Genomic DNA, 26,199 nt, shown 5'->3' with positions numbered 1-26,199 from the left:
GTCTTCCTGAGGTACAAGGAAAAGTCCCTTAAATGAGCTCTGGTGGAAAGAACCTAAACTGTTCAGTTTCCAGCACAGACCAATCACTACGTGGTGCTTTAAACATATTGAGTGAATGAACAAAAGAGTTGACATGCACGCTGGAAAACCCCGGATGGGGCCTCCACGCTCTAGTCCTACAAACAGGGAGAGAGGTGGGACATCTCAGTGGGCAGGAGGACCCCCGAGCTCTACCACATGTGTTTGGGCGCCACAGCCAGTCATACTGGGCCAGCCGCCCCATTTCCCTGACTGCATGGAGACAGGAGACTCAGTGAACCCCTGAGTTAAGCCATACCTTCTGTGTAATCTGCACTTAAAGTATAAGAAGCTTCTGCTGTTTGGCCGGAATTTCAGGTGAAGGCTGTGTGTGTGTGTGTGTTGAAGGGGGAGGGTATGCGTGCGTGTGTGTGTGTGTGTGTGTGTGTTCAGGTGAAGGCTGGTGTGTGTGTGTTGAAGGGGGAGGGTATGCGTGTGTGTGTGTGTGTGTGTGTGTGTGTTCAGGTGAAGGCTGTGTGTGTGTTGAAGGGGGAGGGTATGCGTGTGTGTGTGTGTGTGTGCGCACGCGCGCGGGCCACCTTGGAGCCCCCTGTCAGCACATGCATGCTGTGGACCGACCTTGCATACTTCCTGCTGACTTTGGGGCAGCCTCAGGCAATGTGCCCCACAGCTACTCAGGAGGCTGAGATCTAAGGATCAGGGTTTCTAGCCAGCCAGGCAGGAAGAGTCACAAGACTCTACCTCCAATTACCGAGCAAAAAAGCTGGAAAGAGCTGTGGTTCAAGTGGTAGGTGACAGGTGTGAGGCTTTAACATTTCTATGATGAGCTACAGTAGGGTCTTTCTCATCTATCCAGTGACACAAGAATAATTTGTACAGTACCTTCCAAAGGGCCACACCCCCTGAACCAAAGCTGTAACCACTTGCCTTCCGGCCTGCCCTTGGGGCAGGCAATACAGCAGCACCCCTACACTCAGGGCAGTCTTGGGGTTGATCGCCACCAACTGGAACACTGGGCTTCCCAACCACTCGCTCTCTTTGGCACAAGGGTGACTCAAAACCACAAACAGGAGCCCCTGGTGTAGGAGAAAAATAACCAGACCATCAAGAGCATACTCGGCAAAGACAAGATCAAAGAATAATAGGATTGATCTTAATAAGCTCCTAAACATCAGTGGTTCTCTCACTCTGCAAACAGGAAGTGGACTTGAGGGGTTAAGCATGGGTCCCAGGGGTACTGGGTGTATGGCTGAGCATGAGTCTAGATAAGCCATCATTTCCTCTACCTTTATAGAAAGCCTTGGTACAGGTGTACAGCTTCCAGTGAAGAAATACCCACGTGTAAAGTGGCATTTGAAAGCTGAAAACATGTTTTCCTAAGAATAACTTGTAAGTGGAGGCTGAACTCTCAGGCAAGTCCAAAGAGCAGGCAAAAGCTCAGATGCTACTTGTGGAGTGACCTTAAAGTCTCCCTCAACTTAAAATAGATAGGTCCTATTAACTTCTCGTGTGTGTGTGTGTGTGTGTGTGTGTGTGTGTGTGTGTGTGTGTGTGTGTGTGTGTGTGCACATACTGGGGCCTAAGTCAGGGTCTGAGCACTGTCACTTTAGCCTTTTCACTCAAGGCTGGCACTCTACCATTTGAATCACAGCTCCACTTCCACATTTTGAGTGGTTCATTAGAGATAAAGAGCCTCATGGACTTTTCTGCCCAGGCTGGCATATAACGCTGACCCTCAGATCTCAGCTTCTTGAGTAGATAAGATTATGGGTGTGAGCCCCCTGTGCTCAGCTCAGAGCCTGCTGTTATTACTGATGTATCTACAAACAGATGTAGCCATTCTCTTAGTAAGAAAGGGAAAATTAAACTATAGGACCATTTTAGAATGAGTAACATGCACTTTCTACTTATCAATTTCTAGAATGAATAAATGAATTTTTTAAATTATTCTATTTTTGTTGGTTGTGGGGCTGGAACTCAGAGCCTGGGACTGTCCCTGAGCTTTATGCTCAAGGCTAGCGCTCTACCACTTTGAGCCACAGCACCACTTCCGATTTTCTGGTGGTTCATTCGAGATGAGAATCTCATGGACTTTCCTGCCTGGGCTGGCTTTGAACTGGGATCTTCAGATCTTAGCATCCAGGACCTCTAGGTGTTCATGCCCTCGGGGTACCACTGATGCCAGGGTGGTGAGTCCTGATTGTACCTACACTGCTGCCAATGCCTATACATGTGGTTTTTCTTTTTCTGTTGGTCCTGGGGCTTGAATTCAGGGCCTGGGCCCTGTCTATGAGAATTTTTTTTCTTTTCTCTCTCTCTCTCTCTCTCTCTCTCTCTCTTTTATTTTTGTCGGTCATGGGGCTCAACTCCGGGCCTGGGCACTGTCCCTCAGCTCTTCAGCCCAAGGCTAGCGCCCTACCACTTGAGCCACAGTGCCACTTCTGGCTTTTTTCGGCTTATGTGGTGCTGGGGAATTGAACCCAGGGCCTTATGCATATGAGGCAAAGGCAAGCTCTACCACTGAGCCAACTTCCCAGCCCCATCTATGAACTTTTTTGCTCAAGGCTAGTGCTGTACCACTTGAGCCACAGCTTCATTTCTGAGTTTTTTTGTTTTTTTTGTTTTTTTTTTTTTTTTTTTTGGGCTAATCCTGGGCCTTGAATTCAGGGCCTGGGTACTGTCCCTGAGCTTCTTTTTGCTCAAGGTTAGCACTCTACCACTTGAGCTACAGTGCCACTTCTGGCCTTTTCTGTGTATGTGGTACTGAGGAATCGAACCCAGGACTTCATGAATGTAGGCAGGCACTCTACCACTAAGCCACATTCCCAGCCATCATTTCTGACTTTTTGCCAGTTAACAGGAGATAAGAGTCTCATAGACTTTATTGCCCAAGGTGGCTTTGAACCAGAATCCTCAGATCTCAGTCTCCTCAGTAGTCAAGATTACAGGCCTGAGTCACTGGTGCCTGGCATTGCACCTGGCTTTTCCATACACACTCATATTGATATTCCTCACCATACCTGGACAACTATGTGTCAGATGCTGAAACTAAGACCTAACATAATGGCCAAATAATGATGTTTCTCCCCTAGAACAGCCAGAAAACCTAATAAGCAATCACAGTGTTCCAATACTTGTCTGCATTCAGAAACTTCAAAAAAAAGGGCAAACACAGCTATCCAATTGTAAGAAAGAAGGCAACAGGCCAGCCCTGTCCATGACTGTCACTGCTCTTATAGCCAAGGCTGACAGTAGGGCATAGAGAGACATAAGGTAGGGCTGACAATCACTCACCATTTCAGAATAGGCTCTGTGACACACCGAGGCTTGGTAAGAATCGGCCATGTGCATTTTTTTCAGGAGTTGACCAGTCCTTAAATTCCTAAGATACCAAAAGTAAATAAGCTGACACCATCTTTCCAGCAAACTGCCTTGCAACAATAATATTCTTTTAGGAAGTGACCAAGGGAAAAATAAGGCACATATACCTTTGATTTGTCTTAGTCAAATTTAGCTAAAAGTAGAACTGTAGGTTAACTTCAATTACACCAGGCCTTAAATTGAACCTGGGAGGCCACTGGGACAAATGTCTCCCAAGTCCACAAGAAATTCTCCATGGTCTCTGTTTTTGTTTTCCTGGTCCTGAGATTTGAATTCAGCTCAGGGCTTGGACACTGTCCCTGAGCTGTTCTGCTCAAGGCTCACACTCTACCACTTGAGCCCATTGCTCTACTTGCAGCTTTTTTAGTTTACTGGAGTTAGATAAAAGTCTCATGAACTTTCCTGCCTGGGACAGCTTTGAACCACAATCTTTAGATCTCAGCTTCCTGAATAGCTAGGATTACAGGCCTGAGCCTGGCTATGGTCTCATTTTACTTGGGCAGAAACCAAGCACGAGGTACAGAATTGTTACTACATTTTTGTGACTTTTCTTGCATGCCTACATTTTCCAGGGAAGAAAATGGCCACAAAGGCAGACTTAGCTATAACAGATCATATGTATTTACAATAGAGGTAGGCCAAGATAATGAAGACAGAAGAGAAGATTAAGCTGGAGCAGAATCGTGGGAGAGGAAGAATAGAGAGAAGAGGGTACATGAGGAAGAAGGGAAGAGTTTGGGGGCTCTCCTGTGTCGAGGATCTGTGGCACTGGTCCTGGCACCCCACTGTGGGCTCCTGATTACCATGTCTCATGTTGCATGATACCCTCACAAGCCTGGCCAGCAAGGCTTCACTATTCATGTATGCCTGCCATGTGTCTCTCTGGTCTAGACCGCTGCTCAGGTACTCCTTTTCAATGCCCTTCTGTTACTGGCCCATTTCCCACCATCCCATAGGCCAAGTTTAGGTCTCATACCTCCAAGATGCAGAAAGCTAAATTAGCTTCCTCCTCCGCTTATGCCAGCTCACAGTCACCCCCTCTCTTCTAACTCCCTGTAGTACAGTCCCTATACCTCACTTTGATTTTAATATGCAATAATGGGTATGACAAGTCATCTAACAACTATAAAGCTTTCTTTGCACAGGAACTATATACAAAGACCTTGAGAAAAGCTAGGTGCAGTGGGTCATACCTGTAATCCCAGTTACTTGGGATCATGGTTTGAGGTCGGCTTGGGCAAAAGTTAGTGAGATACCCCTTCCCCAATCTCAAGAAACAGACAAGGCATGGTGGGTCACTCTTAAATCCTAGCTATGTGGGAGGCTTAAGTAGGAAGAGTAAGGTCTAAGGCTAACTCTGGGCAAAATGTATAAGACCTTATCTGAAAAACAGGCAAAAAGGGCTGGGGATATGACTCAAATGGTAAAGAAAATAGGAAGGTTAGCGTTCAAACTCTAGTACCAACAAAAACTAAACCAACCACCAACAAAGGGAACAAAAATTAAACAACAACAATAACAACAGCGCTGTAAATGTGGCTTAGTGGTAGATGCTTGCCTAGCATGCAGGAAGCCCTGAGTTCGATTCCTCAGTACTACATAAACAGAGAAGGCCAGAAGTGGCGCTGTGGTTCAAATGGTAGAGTGCTAGCCTTGAGTAAAAGAAGCTCAGGGACAGTTCCCAGGTCCTGAGTTCAAGCGCCAGGACTGGCCAAAAATAAGTAAATAAAATAAAAACAAATTTAGAGAGGGAAGTCCTTATATGTATATGAAGACCCAAGGAAAGCTTACCAGATGATGACGTTGCTCATGACAGTGGTGCCAAGCAGAGCTTCCTGCATCCCCTGCACCTCGGCAAAAGTCAGCACAGTCTCTTCAGGGGGCATCAAAAACCGCTTCTCTTTGCTTCTGCATTGAAGATAGTATTAAAAATCAAAACTTTGCACCAAAGCAATGTCTAAATAGCGCTTGTATCTATCATAAACTGTATATAATAAAAACTGACCTAACACTGGAAGAAGCATTTAAAACAGAGACTCTGTATTCTAGACTCTCTATGACAAACATATAATCTGCTTCCACATTATGTACTTGGACATGCTATAGGTATCTCATATGCATTGTATCTAATACTAAACTCATCAACTTTCTCTTTAAATCTCATTTCTTGAAGCCAGGAGCAGGTGGCTCACGTCTGTGATTACAATCCTAGCTACTTGGGAGTCTGAGATCTGAGAATCACAGTGCAAAGCTAACCTGGGCAGGAAAGTCTGTGAGACTTATCGCCAACCAAGCACTAAACAACAATAAAACAGCCAGAAGTAAAGTTGTGGCTCAAATGACAGAGCCCTAGTTTTGAGTTAAAAAACTCAAGTACAGCATCCAGACCCTGGGTTCAAACCCCAGGACCAACACACAACACATACACACACAAAATCTCATTTTTTTGGCATTTCTCAACAACTGTACAACCACTTCCCAAGTCACCAGTCCTAAAATCTGACTATCAATCTTTCCAACTTCCTCTAAGTCCAGTCCATCATCAAGCTGCAGGGATTTATGGTTTCTAGTCTTGCAGGTTCCTCTCACTAACACTCCCCTAACTAGAGCATATTACTTATCTTTTAAGACAGCCAAGGTCCCTGTCCTGTTATTAGGAAAGACAAAAAATTAATAATAATTAAGTGACCAGGTTCCAGTGGCTCACACTTGCAATACTAGCTACTGAGATGGCTGAGCTCTGAGGATGGCAGTTTGAAGCCATAAAGGGCAGGAAAGCCAGTGAGACTCTTATCTCCCAATTAATTACCAAAAATCCAGAAGTACAATTGTGGCTTAAGTTGTAGGACACTACCCTTGAGAAAAAAAGCCAAGGGAGAATAAAAGACCTGAGTTCAAGCCCCAGTAGTGGTGTGTGCATGTACATGCGTGCCTGCACACACGTACACACATGAATAAAAAAATAGAGGGCTGGGAAGATGGCTCAGTGGTAAAGCACTTGCCTTGCATGCATGAGGCCCTGGGTTCGATTCCTCAGTACCACATAAGCGAAAAAAGCCGGAAGTGGTGCTGTGGCTCAAGTGGTAGAGCGCTAGCCTTGAGCTGAAGAGCGGAGGGACAGCGCCCAGGCCCAGAGTTCAGGCCCCATGACCGGACCCAAAAAAAAAAAAAAATTAAAAAAAAAAAAATAAAGTAGAGTTGGGCGCTGGTGGCTCACGCCTGTAATCCTAGCTACTCAGGAGGCTGAGATCTGAGGATCATGGTTCAAAGCCAGCCCCGGGAGGAAAGTCTATGATACTCTTATCTCCAATTAAACACCAGAAACCGGAAGTGGCGCTGTGGCTCAAGTGGTAGAGTGCGAACCTTGAGCTGAAGAATTGAGGGACAGCGCCCAGGCCCAGAGTTCAAGCTCCATGACTGACAAAAAAAGTAAATAAATAAAATGGAACAGGCTTAGTGAGAGAGTACATGCATGAGGCCCACAGTTCAATCCATAGCACTATAAACAAAATTAAAGAAAAAAAAATGTTGTGAGTATGGTTTTCTCCATGTTGACTTTGAGGTGCCCACAGAGGGCTGACAAGCAGCCTGAGAAAGAGATAAACTAGAAATGTACATTTCAAGTACGAGCATCCAGATGGCAAAGACACCAAGTATGAGGAGCCAGGAAAGAGCTCAAGACCTGAAGGTACGTCTAACACAGAGATTTCATTTTTTTGTGTGTGTGCCGGTCCTGGGGCTTGAACTCTGAGCCCTGGGACTGTACCTAGGTTTTTTGTTGTTGTTGTTGTTGTTTTTTTGTCAAGGCTAGTGTTCAACCACTTAAGCCACAACTTTCACTTCTGGCTTTTTTTTGGGTAGTTAATTGGAGATACAGAGTGTTGCAGACTCCTGTCCTAGCTGGCTTTGAACCATGATTCTCAGATCTCAGCCTCCTGAGTAACTAGCTCATTCCATGAACTACCAGGGTCCAGTGACACAAAGATTTCAAAAAAGGCTGAAGAAAGAACCTCTCTATCTGTAGACTTCTTCCCTGCCCCTCCTGACTTCCACCTCTCAGACCCACTTCTAGATTGTGACCCTGGGTTGAGGGAATTCCTGCTCGCCTCTAGCACAGGGGAATGAGATTCCAGGGATCTACTGTCTCTGAAACCTCTGACGAACAACTCTCTACCTAGTAGTCAAGACCATCTGGTGCCTTCCTTACCCGCCATCCTCAGCCAGTGTCATGACTTCCACTTGCTGATCACAGGGGACCCCACTGCTGCAGACTAGCCGCCTCTTTGTCAGGCCAAGCACAGCTTTTATATTTCCAGATTGTAGGAGCACGTGCCTTTCACTTTCATCACCACAGGACCAAAGCAATGCCCTAAGCCAAAAGGCAAAGAACTATTAAAAGACTTAACACAAAGTTTAAAACAAACATCATTCAGACACGACATGATTTAAAAAAAAAATATTCCTTTAAATTCAGATTCTTGAAAGAATCTGAACTCAAAACAAGCCAACAAAGACCAAGAAAACACAACACACACAAACCACACCAAGATCAAATAGCAGTCACTCCTTGGGACTTCCATACCTGATTTCTCTGATTTCCAAAGTTCCCAATGCCACACACACCAGATTAGAAACCTCGGGTACTGGAACTATTTGTAACACTGGAACCTAGATAAAACACAGTTAAAATTGTATTTTGTTGTTTCAGTTTAAATCAAACTACATTTCCCAAAATTTGTACATTGTTTTGTAGCCTTACTATACCAGGATTATTTCCAACATTGAAGTACATGTGAGAAGGTTCTGGAGCCACCTTGTACACAGTGGTTAGTTAGCACCCACCTCAACCTTACTGCACTTTCTCTTTCCTTTTCCTTCTTTTCTTTGTCTAATTTGTGTGTGCTGGTATTGGGGCTTGAACTCAAGGTGCTGTTCCTGAGCTTCTTTTGCTCAAGGCTAATGCTCTACCACCTGAACCACAGCTCTACTTCCAACTTTTTTTTTTTTTTTTTGTAGTTTAGTGGAGATATGAGTCTCACAGGACTGGGAATGTGGCTTAGTAGTAGAGTACTTGCCTAGCATGCATGAGGCTCTGGGTTTGATTCCTCAGTACCACACAAACAAAAGGTCTCACAGACTCTCCTGCCTGGCTGGGTTCAAACCACAATCCTCAGATCTTAGCCTCCTGAGTAGTTGGGATTACAGGCATGAGCTACCAGTACCTGGTTCACTTGGCTTTTTTTTTTTTTTTTTTAATTATGAAGGCTGGCATTCTATAACTTAAGCCATCCAACTCTTTTTGGCTGGTTAATTGGAGATAAGATAGCTAAGATGACAGTTGTGAGCCATCAGAGTACCCCACTCAAAATTCTTTTAGGACAAGGCCTTGAATTATGGCCTGTTTCTGTCTTCCAAGTAGCTATGACTACACATGTGCAACCAAGCCCAGAAAGCTAGCATTTATCTAATACTATTTATATCTCTAATTTTGAGAGGGGAAAAGCTGAGTAAATTCTAGCCAGTGAATGTAAAGAACATTATACTTAAAATATATGTGTATCCCAGCTACTCAGATGACAGAGAAAGAGATGAAGGGGAAAGAAGACATATAAGCGTGTTTAGAAGTCAGCAAAATTCCAAGCTCCTGCAACAGGCCTCGTATAGTCCTTAATAAAAAGTGTTAAGACAAATAAAGCATTATGCTGATGGTAGGGTCAAGATGGTGGCCCACGGACACCCACATCACAATTCTTTGAAATTTTTTTCATTAATATGGAGTGGGAAATAAGCCAGCCCTTGTGTTCTGTCATGCACAATTCTGCCAAGTTGTCAATCTACATGATCACAGCCTGCAAAGATGCCTTTCAGCTTGGAGGTTCACACTCACCTCTGTGAAGTGCCAGGTGTACATTTTCTCCCATTGCCACGTACGCAGCGGCTTCCAAAGAGAAACTGCGTATTCACAAGCAGTTATGATGCATGGCTCCTTCAAGCCAGCTTGTTCCCACCACAGGGCGCTCACATCCACGGAACAGGAACTGCAGGGGTTCTGACCCAGAACGGCAACAACAACGATGTTAAAGGGACCCCTGCAGTCTATGTTATGACAAGAACAAGCATGTACTCAAAACAGCGCTGTGGCTCAAGTGGTAAAACGCCAGCCTTGAGTGAAAAAGCTAAGGGGACAAAGCCCAGGTCCTGAATTCAAGCCTCAGGACCTGTACAAAAAAAAAAAAGAAAGGAAGAACAAGTATGCCAAGTGATACAGTACAAGGATGAAATGAAATGCTGGAGAAAGGAAGTGAAAGTTTTATGCAGATTCCAAGAAAGCTTTATGGGTCTTATGTAGCTATACTGCCTATATACATTTATGTAAATCACGATAGCTTTTAGATCTAGCAGCAGACACATTCTGATTTAAGCACAAAAGCGAGCTTAGCCATTTGGAAATGAAGCATCTTGATGAAAACACACAAGTTAATGGTGATAACACTGAACCACACACAGTGTACCCCTTTTGAAGACAAGAATGCATGTCAAAACCTATTAAGTGCCAAACTGATGGACATGTCTATAGTCCTAGCAATTGAGAGGCTGAGGCTAGAGAATCTTGAGTTTGAAAACTAGTCTGGATAGTATAGTGAGGTATGTCTTAAAAATAAAACTGCTAGGTGGTGGTGGTTCGTGCCTGTAATCTTAGCTACTCAGGAAGCTGAGATATTGGGATTGTAGTTACAAACCAGCTGGGGCAGGAAAGTCCATGAGACTTTTTTTCCTTCTTGGTCCAAGACCAGGACTCAAACTCAGTACTTGTATCTGCTTTCATTCTACCAACTGAGCCACTCCTCCAACACCCCCACCCCCACCAAAAACAAAACAAAACAAAACAAAAAGCCAAAAGTAGATCTGTGGCACATGGTCCAGTACTAGTCTTAAGCAAAAAAACTAAGGAACTATGAGTTTCAGGACCTGAGTTCAAGGATAGGCACCAAAAACAATACACATACTACCACCACTACCACCACCACCACCACCACCACCACCACCACCACCACCACCACCACCACCACCACCACCACCACCACCACCGCCGCCGCCGCCCCCCACAACTCCTGAAACACCAAACAATAAAACCCTCAAATCTACAAAGCATTGTGTTAAAGCAGTATTTCCAAGAAAAATTCACCATCATAAAGGTATGAGAGAAGAAAAACTGATTAAAATATGAGGTATGAAGTTTAAGAAGTCAGTAAAACCAAAAGAAAATGATGGCACAAGGTGAGAACAACCTACCTATAATCCTAGCTCTAAGGAGGCTGAGGCAGGAGGACTGTGAGTTCAAGGCCAGCCTTTGCTGGTGCAGTGGCTCACACCTGTAATCCCAGCTACTGTGGAGACAGTGGTCAGCAGTACCTAGTTTCAGGGTAGCAGGGGCAAAGTTAGCCTAACCCCCATTTCAATCAGTTCCTAGGTGTGGTGATATACACCTGTCACCCTAGCTATGCAGAAAATATAAAAAAGGCCTTAAATGTTAAGATACAAACAACATAATAAAATTGCTAAGAAACTAAGTTTTAAAATTGACTATAGGGGCTAGGAAGTTGGCTCAGTGGTAGAGTGCTTGCCTTGCATGCATGAGGCCCTGGGTTCGATTCCTCAGCACCACATAAGCAAAAAAAAGAAAAAAAAAAGCCGGAAGTGACGCTGTGGCTCAAGTGGTAGAGCGCTAGCCTTGAGCTGAAGAGCTGAGGGACAGCACCCAGAACCAGAGTTCAGGCCCCACGACCGGACCCAAAAAATAAATAAATAAATAAAATAAAATAAAATAAAATAAAATTGACTATAGTAGTTGTGAAATGGAGCAGTGTGAATCACAGACAAGGAGTCTGTGCTGGAGCTGATCTGATGTAACTGGTGAAAGCATTTTTTGTATCTTGAAGCTTTCCTCTATGCTGTGATTCTCCTCTAGGCAATATTCCAATTATCATACCACAAAGAAGAGCATTTCAGGGGCTGGGAAGGTAGCTCAGTGGCAGAGCGCTTGCCTTGCATGCATGAGGCCCTGGGTTCGATTCCTCAGCACCACATAAGCAAAAAAGAAAAAAGCCGGAAGTGGCGCTGTGGCTCAAGTGGTAGAGTGCTAGCCTTGAGCTGAAGAGCTGAGGGACAGCGCCCAGGCCCAGAGTTCAGGCCCCAGGACCAGACACCCCCCCCCAAAAAAAAAGCATTTCAGTTGGGTGCCAGTGGCTCATGCCTGTAATCCCAGCTACACAGGAGGCTGAGATTTGAGGATCAAGGCTCAAAGCCAGCCTAGGCAGGAGAGTAGTGGAACTGTGGCTCAAGTGGTACACAAGCCTTGCTCAAGCAACCAGGCCCTGAGTTCAAGCCCCAGGAGAGGCACAAATTTTAAAAAAGAAAAAAAAAAAGTAAAAAAAAGATGAACATTTCACTATATCAAAATCTAAAACTGGCCAGGCACCAGTTGCTCATGCCTGTAATCCTAGCTACTCAGGAGGTGAAATCTAAGGATAGCGGTTCAAAGCCAGCTCAAGCAGGGAAGTCCGTGACTCTTATTTCAAACTACCAGAAAACTGATGTGGTACTGTGCCTCCAGTGATAGAGTGCTAGCCTTGAGCTGAGGAGCTGAGAGACAACGCCCAGGCCCAGAGTTCAAGCCCCACGACTGCTCCCCCCCCAAAAAAAATCTAGAACTGTTTGTCTCATCTATTCTTTTTTCATTCATTCATTCTTTTGATATAGTTCAGACATATCAATATAATCCTCCTTTTCTGCCTCCTCAGTGCTGGGATTATAAGAGTATGATACTACAACAGCACATTTTCTTACTTTCTTTTAACGCCATTCCTAGGGCTTGAACTCAGGTCCTGGGTGCTGTCCCTGAGCATTTGTGTAGCTAGGATTACAGGCAGGAGCCACAAGTGACTAGCAATCATCCCATTTTCTTATAAATAATTTCAAATAATACTGGAAATACTATACTATTTGGGTAAGAGAGACATGACTCTCAGCTGTTTTCCTATCAAAATGCCTGATTTAAATGTAGATACTAAGTTATTTACTTAAGTTATTGAGCTTAAGCTGTTCTTGGCATTAGTCTGGATATGTAAACTATAAAACTGAAAATGCAAATGTGGATAAATATGCCTGTAATCCTAGCTATTCAGGAGGCTAAAATCTAAGGAGAATGGTTCAAAGCCTGGCCCAGCAGGAAAAGTCCATGAGAATCTTAGCTCCAATTAACTACCAGAAAATTGGAAGTGTTGCTATGGCTCAAAGTGGTTTAGCTTTGAGCCAAAGAGCTCTGGCACAGTGCCCAGGCTGAGTTTAGGCCCCACAACCAACCAAAAGTAAAGAAAGAAGGAATTCAAACTTGTTTTCTGAATTTATCAGTATATTTAATAATAAGGAGAACCAGAAACTGATCAGAGTACTTTTCAATGATCAATTCATATGCATAGTAACAACAGTCTCCTGACCTTTAACTTTGAAAGCAATTGTAGACTGCCTGGGTTTAAGCCATCGCCAGCCGGAAGATGTGCTGTTTCGGGCTGTGGAAACAAAAGCCAGGCCATCAGTGCATTTTGCCTATGGTGTCGCGTCCCTCACAGACTGCAGGTTGCAGGACCTCACCTGTAACCATCTCTACCAGCAGCAGCACCACTGACAGAACAGAACCACATTTAACAATCCTCTTAATCACCCTGAATCTCCCCAGGGGCCTTAATGCTCCCTATGAAATATAACACCTCTCTCTTTAATATGCATCAGCAAGAGTCCATCTTGCTTATTATATGGGAAGTTAGATATTTACCATGCAGCTTGTGAAATTTGTAATAACCTCCTAATTATCCATTAAGAAAGATATTCTCCTTAAGGAAGAAAACTTTTGCTAAATTAGACTCACCACTTAGTTTTAATCAATACTAGGACCAAATGTGAATCTTTGCTGTTTTATACTGGTTGTTTGATGTTGGAAAGATTGCCAGACTTTTCTGATCTGGAGTTTCATGACACAGCAGGTAAAAAAATATCTGCCTTGGGCTGGGAAGGTGGCTCAGTGGTAGAGCACTTGCCTTGCATGCCTGAGGCCCTGGGTTCGATTCCTCAGCACCACATAAGCAAAAAGAAAAAAGCCAGAAGTGGCGCTGTGGCTCAAGTGGTAGAGCGCTAGCCTTGAGCTGAAGAGCTGAGGGACAGCGCCCAGGCCCAGAGATCAGGCCCCATGACCGGACCCCCAAAAAATAAATAAAAATAAAAAAATCTGCCTTAGCTGGGCACCAGAGGCTCACACTTGTAATCCTACTCAGGAGGCTGAGATCTAAGGATCTCGGTTCAAAGCCAGCCCAGGCAGGAAAGTCTGTGAGACTCTAACCACCAGAAAACTGGAAGTGGCACTGTGGCTCAAGTGGCAGCATGCTAGCCTTGAGCTGAAGAGCTGAGGGGCTCAGCACACAGGCCCAGAGTTCAAGTTCCATGACCTACCAAAAAAAAAATCTGCCTCAGGCTGAGAAGTTGGCTCAGTGGTAGAGTGCTTGCCTCGCATGCATGAGGCCCTGGGTTTGATTTCCCCAGAAAAAAATCCAGAAGTGGTGCTGTGGCTCAAGTGGAAGGGCGTTAGCCTTGAGCTGAAGACTTAAGGGACAGCGCCCAGGGGCCCAGAGTTCAGCCCCCATGACCAACAACACGACCGACAAAAAAAAAAAAATCTGCCTCTCAGTAATACTTCATTATAAAATGGCAAGAAGTGAGTGTGATTTTGTCAGTATTAGGAATTTCATTTCCTTTCCCCTTTCTTCAGTCACTTGGGACTTTGTATTAATCGCATTTCTACTCTGTGCCTGATCCTTAATAAAAATCACCTCAGGGTAACGTGCTGAAACCCTCACACACGGGAGGCCACTGGCAAGAAAGGCATGCTGCCCACATTCGCTAAGGCATTTCATTCTTTCAGAGAAAATTCACAAGGAAACGATTGTACCTGTTCAGTGGAATGCTCAGGCAACGCCAGGCATGAGTTTCCACACAGCTGATTTTCTCTGAAAGGGAATGACTCAGTGGGTGCAGGTGTTGCTTGGGGGCCAGAGTCACGGTCACAGGCAGACTGTCCTCGCCTACCTGGCACATGCAGGCTGGTATCCAGTTTGAGAGGGTCGGCTGTACTGTCCAAGTGTTTAGGAGCCCTAGCTAGACTGACTGTGTCTTCCAAGGGAGAAAGGTGGGGCAGGGAGCAAGCTGGTCCATCAACCTGGGCAGACATTCCTTCACAGGATGCCTGAGAACTGGAAGCTGGAGTGGTGCCCAGGGTGGGGAAAGCTGGGGAACACAGGTCTGAGGCAGGCCTGGTACTCTCATCACCAGCAACAGCAGCAGTGTTTAAAGGAGTGAAGAGGACCATGGAGGAAGAAAGGCCCTTGCGGGGAGTCTGGCTCTCTGGGCTTGGCGTTTGAGGATGTGCTCTTCCTGGGACAAAAGTAGGTTCTTCCAACTCCTTCACTTCTGCAGCTATGCACTGAGGAATCCGTTGCTCCTTAAGAAACTTCTTCGCAAACGTTTTTGATTCAAGAGGTTGAATGGGTTTCTCTGAGAACTTCAGTTTTTCAAGCTTCAGAGGCCCAAAGTCCTCATCAGGTAACTGAAAATCTGTGATATGGAGGAAAGACAATTTTAAACTTAGCACTTCATTCCTATGAAATGGGGCACTGAAAGTAATATCATCTAAAGCTCAATAAACTCAATGACTTTCCTTCCCCAAGACAGAAAAATAAGCGCCAACAACAGGAATACACATGAGACATTAACACCCCCTGAAGTTAGCTTTCAAGGTTAAGTACAGTAGAATATGTTTCTTATTTCTCTCATCCATGACTCTGAAACCTGGAAAGAGTGGTTAGCTAACGACTGGTCTTATACAGGTCCTGGAAACGTAGTGCTCTGAGTGCTATCTGGGAATAGGAAGACTGGGGCAGGTTCCACCCAGCTGATGACTTACATAATGCAGGGATAATCAATTCATGTCATTTTACTTCCTCCCTCATTGCCATTCACAAGAGAACTGGGCTAAGAATCTATGAAGTCATTTCCAAATGGTACTACTAGCCTTGAGCAAAAAAGATCAGGAACAGCATCCAGACCCTGAGTTCAAGACCCAGAACCAGCATCAAAAGAAAAGAAAAAAAAAAGAAGATGCAGCTGGGTGCTGATGATTCATACTTATAATCCTAGCTACTCCGGAGGCTGAGATCTGAGGGTCATGATTCAAAGCCAGCCCAAGAAAACAAAGTCAAGACTTTGATCTCCAAATCACAAGCAAAAAACTGGAAGTGGAGGTGTGGCTTTAGTAGTAGAGTGCCAAAAAAAAAAAAAAATCTAAGGGACAATACCCCAGGCCTTCAGTTCAAGCCCACAATTAATATCTTTTCTTCTGTTTGTTTGCTGGGGCAAGCCTCAAACTTTTAATCCTACTAATTCAGCTTTGGTAATGCTGGGATTATACATATGTTGGAATTACAAAGACACTATGCTTGGGTTTGGTTTTTTTTTCAGTATTGTAGTTTGACTGGTATTATCCCACCAAACCATACCTCCACTCCTATTTTTCACTATTTCTAGGATAGGATCTTGGACGGCCTGAACTGTGATCTGCCTACTTTGATCACAGGTACACACCACATCTAGCCTCCCTTTGGGGAGGTGGGGCCTTGAATACCTTTTTCTCCAGGCTGCCCTGGCAGGATAATGCTCCTATTCCCAGCCTCCCAAGTGGTTTGGGATGACAGGTGCAAACCATTGTATCCAGTTAAGGATAGAGAAGGGGTCTTGCAAACTGGCTGACCTTGAGCTGTGATCTTCAAGTTGTTAACCTAGGATTATAGCTGTGAGCCAGCCACTGGTGTTTTGTCATCTGTGGCTTAAAATTTTATTAACTATTTTTGTGGTACAGAAGTTTGAACTCAAGTCTTATGCTTGTTAGGCCAGTACTCTACCACTTGAGCCATGCTCCCAGTCCACTTGTGATTTTTGTTGTTGTTGGTCACAGAACGTGAACTCAGGGTGTGGGCGCTGTCCCTGAGTTCTTTTGCTCAAGGCTAGTGCTCTACAACTTTGAGCCACAGCACTACTTCTGGTTTTCTGCTGGTTAATTGGAGATGAATCTCACAAACTTTCCTGCCCTGGGTGGCTTTGAACTGTGAGCCTCAGGTCTCAGTCTCCTGAGTAGCTAGGATTACAGGCATGATCCACTAGCACCCAGCTCACTTGATTATTTTTTTTCGTCGATCATGAGGCTTGAACTCTGGACCTGTCCCTAAGCTCTTCAGCTCAGTACTCTACCTCTGGAGCCACAGCGCCACTTCCGGTTTTCTGGTGGTTTATTGGAGATAAGTCTCAAGAACTTTCCTGCCCGGCTGGCTTTGAACTGTGATCCTAAGATCTCAGCTTCCTTAATAGCTAGGATTACAGGCGTGAGCCACCAGTTCATGGCACTTCTGATTTTTGACATGGTCTATCTAGGTAACCCAGGCTGGCCTAAAAGTGGTAATCCTCCTGCCTCAGCCTCCTGATGCTGAGATTATAGGTATGTGCCACCAGACTTGGCTATTGTTATCTTTAACTGAATTAGAGCTCCAAGACTGGAGTCTTATGTTCACTGTACAAAGCAGGCTGCTGCCTATTTCTGGACAAGAGTGCTATGGGAACACAAGCATATTTACAAAACGTGTGTGGCTACTTTGCTTAGCTGAGTAGTTGAGACAAATGACAAGAGTGCAGTATTTACTCTCTGACCTTCACAGGACATCTGCCAATCCCATGCAAAGCCACAAGCAATGATGAAGTTTCTGTGCTCACTCATCAGATAGGATTAGCTCCCAAGAAAATGATTAAGAAGTTTAAATTACAGCCTTTTCTTGCTTGCTACCCCAAAATCTTATATCCCATAGACCACAGGGAGTATTAGATGTTTTATCTAAAAATGCTGCTCGTGCCTTTTTATTATCTGATCACTTCTAATCAAGTTTTACAGTGCAGTTCAAACTTATTTCATGTTACTTCAAAATACTCTTTTTTTTTTCATTTATTTCTACTCCATATTGCAAAAGCGAATGTGTAAGAATGAGCAAGAAGTCTCAGCAAAAAAGCTGCCTGAACAGTGAAAGAAGTGGTACAAAACTGCAAGCTATCATTTCCCACAGAAGTCTTTCCCCCATTCTTTCCATGCAGGCCTCTTCACATGGAGCTGATGTACCATCCTGCACAAAAACCCTGCCAATCTCCGTCTTCATCTCTAGAATTCAAAACACACTTCTTACATTAAAAGATTTTACCTGGCCAGGCACCAGTGGTGGAAATCTCAGGAGGCTGAGATCTGAAGATTGTGGCTCAAAGCCAGCCTAGGCAATTAAATACCAGAAAACTGGAAGTGGTGCTGTAGCTCAAGTGGTAGAGTGCTTGCCTTGAGCTGAAGAGCTCAGGGACAGTGCCCAGGCCCAGAGTTCAAGCCCCACAAAGGACCCAAAAAAAAAAAAACGCTCTGCCTGAAGATAAGACTCTTCTTAATTTTGGTAAGCAACCAATATTATTTTCCTTTGCAGTGCCTTTTCAACTACCTTAGTGAAACTACCAGGTTTCAATGTTGGCTCTGTCATTTTAATGAGGTTAATCAAAGTAATTTATTTTTATTTTTTTGTCGGTCATGGGGCCTTAACTCTGGGCCTGGGCGCTGTCCCTCAGCTCTTCAGCTCAAGGCTAGCGCTCTACCACTTGAGCCACAGTGCCACATCTGGCTTTTTCTGCTAAGGAATCGAACCCAGGGCCTCATGCATGCAAGGCATACACTCTACCACTGAGCCACCTTCCCAGCCCCAATCAAAGTAATTTTAATTAACTTGTTCCTTATCACATCTTAAAGTGAGTATAAAGACAGATTCCAAGCCAGGCACCAGTGACTCACACCTGTAATTCTAGCTACTGAGGAGGCTGAAATCTAAAGATTGCAGTTTAAAGCCAGCCCGGGCAGAAACATCCATTAGACTCTTTCTCCCATTAACCACCAGAAACAGGAAGTGGCACTGTGGCTCAAGTGGTAGAGAGCTAGCCTTGAGCACAAAAAGGCTCAGGGACAGTGCCCATGCCCAGAGCTCAAGACTCAGGACAGACCAAAAAAAAAAAAAAAAAAAGATTCCAGGGGAAGAGGGACAGGGAGCAATAGGGAAGGTGAGGCTGACTGGGATAGTGTAAACATGTGGAAATGTAACAGTGAAAGTCCCCCCTCCCCATGTAATTAATGTAAGCTGATTAAAAACAAAACAAACACAAAGCTGGGGTTCATACCTATAATGCTAACTCCTCAGGGGATTTGAAATCTGAGATTATGGTCTGAAGCCAGCCTGTGCAGAAATATCCCTGAGACACTTATCTTCAATTAAAGAGCAAAAAATCAGAAGTGGAGACATAGCTCTAGTGGTACAATGCTAACCTTGAGTTCAAGTCCTAGTACTGGCACAAACAAAAGCAACAACTCTCTCCCCCACAAACCAAAAGCTTCTACTTTAATTTAGCATGCTATGACTACACAATTAGCTTGTATCTGTGTAGTATGTACAGGTACTGGGCACCAACGAATCATCTGCTTTCCTCACTCCCCATCTGGATTTACCTTAACTCTCTTCTTACCATGAATTGTTGCATTTTCACTCTGGTGAAAACTGAACCACTTTACACCAAATGTGCTCGAAGATGGCAAAAGCTGTTCACACTGATCTAGCGACAAGGTGTAGGCTGACTTCCTTTTTCCTCTGTGTCTTCTACTAGATGACTTGGTGACAGGCCTCCGAGGACAGTGGCTGTTTTCAGGGGATGCTGAGGGAGAGCAGACTTCACTTTGTGACAGAGGTTCCTGAGAAGGACCTGAACTTGACAGTCCTGAGCTTGTGTCTGACATGCTGATTTCACTTTGGTCAGCTTCACTAGAAAGCTTTACATTTTTAGTTGTTCCTTTTTCTTTATTTTTAAACCCTTTCTTTCTGACACCCAAGTGACTTTGAATCACAGCTTCCAGAGCTATTTTCCTCTGGCTGTCTGACATGCGACGTGTTGTTCTAACATAGTATTCTGCAGGAAACAGAAGGCCTTCAATCATTGTGCAAGAATGTGCTTGAATTTCTGTAGAAGCAGGAGAGCCTGGTTCCAGAGTAAGACTCTGAGACTGGCTTAGAGCCTCCTTTTCCTGAACAGTCTGATCTCTACTATCCAGAGTGTTACTAGATTTTAAAGAGTTTCCAGTGTGATGACTTTGTTCTTTTAAGTCTTGGGTTATATTTGCTGCTGAGTTACTGTAAGCGAGTTCATGTCTATTACATGAATTGTCTGCCACTAAGTTAGGACTTCTAGCCAGTTGGCTGGGGGCACCAATAGTGTTATTTACTACTGGGTCATCTGTACAGATGGATATCTTTCTGCCTTGTACCTGCAGGTCTAGGGGTGGAGAAGGACTAATGTTTTGAAATGCTGGAGCAGTAAGTTCCCCGTGACCTTCATGGGGCAAACAGTGTTGATGATGGCTGCTGTCTGATGTAAGATGCAAAGGAACTGTGGTCTCCTTGGAGATTTGACTTCCTCTTCCTGATTCAGCACTTGGTGGAATTACTATAATCTCTCCAGCAGCTTCAGTAGCTGGTGCTGAAGAGCCCAGAGTTTCGGGCTGAGGACTTGTGAGGTAACTTATTACTGTTTCTGATGAACAAGGATTTTTGTTATTGATTGTGTCCTGATTCCTAGTGCTTTTTCCAGAAGCAATGAATGAATTAGTGTCAAAGGAACACTCTGTCTCCTGAGAAGCAAACATTCTTTTGGGCTTCTTTTGTCTCTCCCCTGGCAGCTCATTCTGCCTGGTCTTCCCATCAAGGTCACTCACTTTATAGGGAAAATGTTCTTGGATGTCATCTGCATTTTGTATAAGCAATCCTTCTTCTGAGCCATCTTTAGAGTTAAAGGACTTAGGCTCAACAAAGGTCAGAGATGTCTTTTCTCCAGTTTCTTTGGTAAGCTGGGTGTTGATTTGTAATCGGTCAGGAAAACATCCTTCATTTTTAGGCTCTGAAGAAATACAAATATATGTCTCTCAGTCCCTAATGCTTATATGTAAGCATACACACAAACATACACATACACAAACACACATACAAGTACTTAGCTACTTTCAAAATGGAACAGAAACGTTTTATATTTGTTTAGAAATATTGTAAGGCTGGGAGTGCAGATCCAAGACAAAAACCTGCCTAATATGCTTGAAGCCCTGTCTTCTAGCATCACAATAATAAACAAACTACTGAACATTTACTTAGGAATAAAAAAAATAAGAGCTGGAATGTGGCTTAGAGGTAGAGTGCTTGCTGAGCATGCATGAAGCCCTGGGTTTGATTCCTTAGGACCACATAAACAGAAAAGTGACGCTGAGACTCAAGTGGTAGAGTGCTAGCTAGCCTTGAGCAAAAGCAGCTCAGAGATAGTGCCCTAGCCCTGAGTTCAAGACCCAGGACTGGCAAAAAAAGTGAAACCAAAAATTAATGTTACAGAATTTTAAGTAAATGTAAGTCTATAAAAAAAATTTTTGGGGGGGAGGGGGGGTATGATTGGGTGGGGGGGAGGGGGGAGGCTGGGAAGGGAGGTGAAGGGTAAAGAAAGGAGGAGGCTGCAATGCTTGGGAAGAAATGTATGCATTATCCTGCCCATGTAATTGTAACCCCTCTGTACAGTATGTTCTCAAATAAAATAAAATTAAATTAAAAAAAAAAAAATTTTTTTTGCCAGGGGCCGGTGGCTCACGCCTATAATCCTAGCCACTCAGGAGGCTGAGATCTGAGGATCGCGGTTCAAAGCCAGCCTGGGCAGGAAAACTCCACGAGACTCTTACCTCCAATAAACCACTAGAAAACCGGAAGTGGCGCTGTGGCTCAAGTGGTAGAGTGCTGGCCTTGAGCTGAAGAGCTTAGGGATAGCGCCCAAGCCCAGAGTTCAACCCCCACAACTGGGGGGGGGGGGGAGAGAGCCTCACCGGGGACTTTTCAGATTCAGGTGGCTTTGAACTGTGATCCTCAGATCTGGGCCTCCAGAATTACAAGTATGCCTCACCAATACTTGGAGGCATCTTCTCTTAATTTCCTCCCTCCTTACCCCCCCTCCCCCCCACCCTGCACCTCAGTTCTGGAGCTTGAACTCAGGGCCTGGGCACCATTCCTGAGCTGCTTTTGCTCAAGGCTAGCACGCTACTACTTGAGCCACAGAGCCACTTTTCTGATTATGTGGTACTAAGGAATTGAACCCAGGGCTTCATGCATGCTAGGCAATAATCTACCACTAAGCCACATTCCCAGCTCTCTTCATTTCTCATTTTGAGACAACTCATTATATAGACCTGGCTGGCCAACAAATTGTGATCCCTTTGCTTCAGCCTCCTGATTACTGGGATTACAGGTATACACCTCTATGCTTGGCTCCTTAATTCTTTAGTCTTACCTAAAGTCCTTTGGTACTTAAGACTGAACACAGGAGCTTTTACAATGAGCTACATCCCCAATCTAATTTTTTATCTCACATTTTTTTTTTCTCTCTGAAGTACTGGGGATTGCAAGTGTTCTACCACTGAGCTGCACAACCACAGCCACAGCCCTTTGTTTTTCTCAGGTAATTTTTTTTTTTTAATCCGGTCATGGGGCCTGAACTCTGGGCCTGAGCGCTGTCCCTCAGCTCTTCAGTTCAAGGCTAGTGCTCTACCACTTGAGCCACAGCGCCACTTCCAGCTTTTTTTCTTTTTGCTTATGTGGTGCTGAGGAATCGAACCCAGGGCCTCAGGCATGCAAGGCAAGCGCTCTACCACTGAGCCAACTTCCCAGCCCCATCCTCAGGTAATTTTTACATCATTTTCTCACTTAGCAGTCCTAATTGTATGATTGCAAATTACTTGAATTTTAACCCCAGAAATGACCTGTTGTTTTGGTGCCAAAGATGGAATCCAGAGCCTTGTTCCTGCTAGGCAAGGGTTTTGCCACTGATCAACACAACGCACATCCCTAATTTCAGAATATTTCTAGTATTCACTGTATATGCACATTCATATTAAAAAATCTTTCTAGTATTTAAACATTAAGTATAAATCCTAAAATTTGAGGAGCAACTAAATAAACAACTCAATTGAGAGTGATTTTTGATCACAAAACTAGAGATAACTGTTAACAAATCATATATTCTCTAAGACTCTAGTACCTAGGTATTACTAAGTACACTCACAATTCAACAGTTAAAACACAATCAAATGGACAAAGGATATGAACATTTTCCCAAAGATTCACATGTGGCACATGAAAAGATTTTTAACATTACTAGTTAACTAAGAAATACAATAAGGGGCTGGGAAGGTGGCTCAATGGTAGAGTGCTTGCCTTGCATGCATGAGGCCCTGGGTTTGAATCCTCAGCACCACATAAGCAGAAAAAGCTGGAAGTGGTGCTGTGGCTCAAGTGATAGAGCGCTAGTCTTGAGCTGAAGAGCTGAGGGACAGCGCCCAGGCCGAGTTCAGGCCCCACGACTGGCAAAAAAAAAAAAAAGGCTGGAGGTATAGCTCAGTGGTAAAGGGATTGGCTTTTTTTTTTGTCAGTCGTGCTGAATGAGAATATGAAGCCTAAGTTCAAGCCCTGGTACGTACGTACGTACACACACGTACACGCGCGTGCACGCACACACACACTCACGCACACAAATATGCAAAAGGTAAATTACAAGTGTTAATGAGGGTATGGAGAAGCTAGAACATTATGGATCACTGCTGGGAATGTAAAATGGTATAGCTTGTGTGGTAAACAATTTGACAGTTTCTCAATATTAAACCAGCCATGAGAGGCTAAGACAATGACTGAGAAAGTTTGAGGCAATTCTGGGCTATCACACCATACAACAATAACAAAACACACAAAAGCCAAACAAAACAGAATTAACTGTATGACCCAGTAAATCTACTTTTAGGTTTAGTCGTAAAGAATCAAAAATACAAAAAACAAAGCTGGGTCCAGGTGCTGTTGGTTCACACCTGTAATCCTAGCTACTCAGGAGGCTATGATCTGTGAACTGTATTTTAAAGCCAGCCCTGGTAGGAAAGTCCATGAGAATCTTATCTCCAATTCACCACCAGAAAACAAGTGGAGCTGTGGTTCAAAGTGGTAGAGCCCTAGCCTTGAGCGAAAGAGCTCAGTGATAGTGCCCAGGCCCAGAGTTCAGGCCCTATGACTAGCCAAAAAAAAAATTTTTTTTTCTAATAGAAAATATACATATCCAGAAAAGTCTGAGAAATGTGTATATGGATGTTCATATAGCATTATTCATTAGTCAAAAAGTAGTATTAGGCTTGCTTGAATTTTATAAGGCATGAAGTTCACATCAATTACAAAGTCTACTGTTCCTAGAACAGGGGCCTCAGGCACCTGGAGACTAAACACTAAAGTCAGTCTGAGCAGGCAGGTTAGGTTTACCTGAATGCATTGATTGTGATGTGATTCGCTTTTCTGGAAAGCCATCTTGTCTTGCCGTTTTCTTAACAGAATTCTTAATCTTCTCAGCTCTTTGGGCACGCTACAGAAAACCAAGGATATGCAAGAAATACATTTATTTTTCCTCTCTTTTTTCTGTCTTCTTTCCGTCTTTTTTCTTTTTTGTGGTGCTGGATCTTGTGCATGTTAAACAACTGCTCTACCAATGAGCATATATAGCCCCAACTCCATGAACTGTTTTTAAAGCTATCTTGTCTACAAATCTTTTTTTTTTTGTTCCAGTACTGAGGCTTGAGTTCAGGGCCTCGGCATTACCTCTTAGCTTTTTTCACTCAAGGATGGCACTCTATCACTTAAGTCACAGCTCCATTTATGGCTTTTTGGTAGTTAAGTGGAACTGAGAGCCTCACAGACTTTTCTGCCCAGGCTAACTTAAAACCATGTTTCTCAGATCTCGCCTCCTGAGTAGTTAGAATTACAGGGGTAAAGCAGGGCACTGGTTGCTCATGCCTATAATGCTACTCAGAAGGCTGACATCTGAGGATCACCGTTTGAAAAGTCTGCGAGACTCTTCTCTCTAATAAACTACTCAGAAAAAGCCAGAAGTTGGCGCTGTGGCTCAAGTGGTAGAACACTAGCCTTGAGTATAAAGAGGCTCAGGGACAGCGCCCAGGTCCTAAGTTCAAGCCTCAGAACCGGCAGAAAAGAAAAAAAAAATTACAGGCATGAGCCACTGGTGCCTGGTCAGAAATGTTTTTATATAGGTTGCACATCACCTTTGAAAAGATGATTCACCTACCTGAAGGCGGGCCAGAGTTCTCCTGTATTCCTTTTTCAAAAGTGCAAGTTTTTCCTCCAGCTGAAAGAAAAACAGTAAGAATATTTAACTGTGAAAAGCTGGAATCAGGGACAGGAAACAGGTATCAGACCTGAGTATCCCGTTCCAGAACCAGAGGCAAGACTGAGAGTGGTGAGGAGGAGGCACTGACCTATACAAACTCACTCTTGGTGCTCAAAAAGCAAGTTTTCCTCTCAGGAACTTGGCGTAAACTGTTCCTGTACTTGGAGCACTTCCTACCTTGCCAATTCTTAAGACGCTCTAAGCCTCACCTCAAGATTTTTGTGGGTGTGTGACAGTTCTGGGGTTTGAACTCAAGGCTTGGGTACTGTCCCAGGTGGTTAACTAGAGGTAAGAGTCCCATGAACTTTCCTCTCTGGCTGGCTTTGAACCTTAATCCTCAGATCTCAGTCTCTTGAGTAGCTAAGAGCCACCAGCACCTGGCCTCATCTTCCTGAGGTAAGACTTTCAAGACTCTTCTCCAAGTCCACATTAGACACTCCCGCCCTCCTGTGTAATCTCCTGATCCCAGCATTTACCATACAGTACTGTGTTATCTGCTTTTCCCCATCACTCACTGTGAGACCCTAACTCAGCCAACAAACATCTTGCGGGTCAATGGTGCAGACATCTCAACACTTGGGACAGTAACTGATGCTCACTGGGGGTGTGTAGATGCTAAAGATACTGAATGGCTACCACAAATTACATACAGAGAAGCCTACAGATAGGAAACAGATAAGCCTATTCCTAAAGCTGAGATCTGAGGATAAAGAGTCAAAGCTAGCTCGGGCAGAAAAGTCTGTGAGACTTTTTTTTTTTTAATCTCCAATTAACCACCAAAAAGCCCGAGCCGGAGGCGTGACTCAAATGGTGATGTGCTAACCTGAAGCAAATAAACGGCACAAAACAAAAACCAACGTTTTGAGGGGTTTTCTCAAGACTGGGGGCTCCGGAAAGCGCGTCAGGATCTTCACCTTGTCTACAAAGTTCTACACTTGGTACTTCTGCATTGCAATTGTCAACTACACGTGGCTAATTTTGTTTGGCAAACGCCACCTCACTGGCCCTGCGACCCTGGCACACGCGCACTGCCGGTGCCCCGCGGCCCTCAGAGGACCGTCGGCCGCAGGCACTGCTGCCCTCGGGCCGCTGAGGAGACAAGGCCCAGCCTCAAGTCCCCCGGAAGGGGGTTCGGGTCCCGCGCCGGCCCACCCGCAGCACCTGTTCCTTCTCCGCACAGCTCAGCGACTTCCCGGGAACCTGGTCCATGGGGTTGCAGGCCGAACTCCAGCCCCCAGGCCTGCGGACCCCGCGTGCGCCCCGCACGCACCCCGTCAGGGAAGCGGGCGACCCAGAGCAGGTCCTCTCAGCGCACAACAAGCC

General features: G+C 44.5%; 1 protein-coding gene across 3 annotated transcripts in view; it reads right to left on the bottom strand.

Moving 5' to 3' along the window:
* Palb2 (partner and localizer of BRCA2) overlaps positions 1-26,172 on the bottom strand; it is a 28,032-nt gene extending 1,860 nt beyond the window's left edge. Inside the window, exons 1-12 of one of the 3 annotated variants that reach the window (XM_070004326.1) lie at positions 26,038-26,172; positions 24,775-24,834; positions 23,958-24,057; positions 19,111-20,532; positions 14,420-15,081; positions 12,918-12,989; positions 9,308-9,469; positions 8,003-8,088; positions 7,628-7,789; positions 5,212-5,328; positions 3,334-3,421; positions 967-1,115 (exon numbers count right to left, since the gene is read on the bottom strand). In XM_070004326.1, coding sequence (XP_069860427.1) covers positions 967-1,115; positions 3,334-3,421; positions 5,212-5,328; positions 7,628-7,789; positions 8,003-8,088; positions 9,308-9,469; positions 12,918-12,989; positions 14,420-15,081; positions 19,111-20,532; positions 23,958-24,057; positions 24,775-24,834; positions 26,038-26,085 — 3,128 coding nt within the window. In that variant the 5' untranslated portion in view covers positions 26,086-26,172. Of the gene's footprint in view, positions 1-966; positions 1,116-3,333; positions 3,422-5,211; positions 5,329-7,627; positions 7,790-8,002; positions 8,089-9,307; positions 9,517-12,917; positions 12,990-14,419; positions 15,082-19,110; positions 20,533-23,957; positions 24,058-24,774; positions 24,835-26,037 lie in introns of those variants that run through there. The other 2 variants (XM_070004327.1, XM_070004328.1) reach the window with 2 other exon arrangements.
* Between the last annotated feature and the right edge of the window lie 27 nt (positions 26,173-26,199).

This window comes from Dipodomys merriami, unplaced genomic scaffold (genome assembly GCF_024711535.1).
Source record: "Dipodomys merriami isolate MVZ:Mamm:240054 unplaced genomic scaffold, mDipMer1.0.p SCAF_62, whole genome shotgun sequence".
NCBI lineage: Eukaryota > Metazoa > Chordata > Mammalia > Rodentia > Heteromyidae > Dipodomys > Dipodomys merriami.
This window is presented reverse-complemented; position numbering and strand designations above follow the sequence as displayed.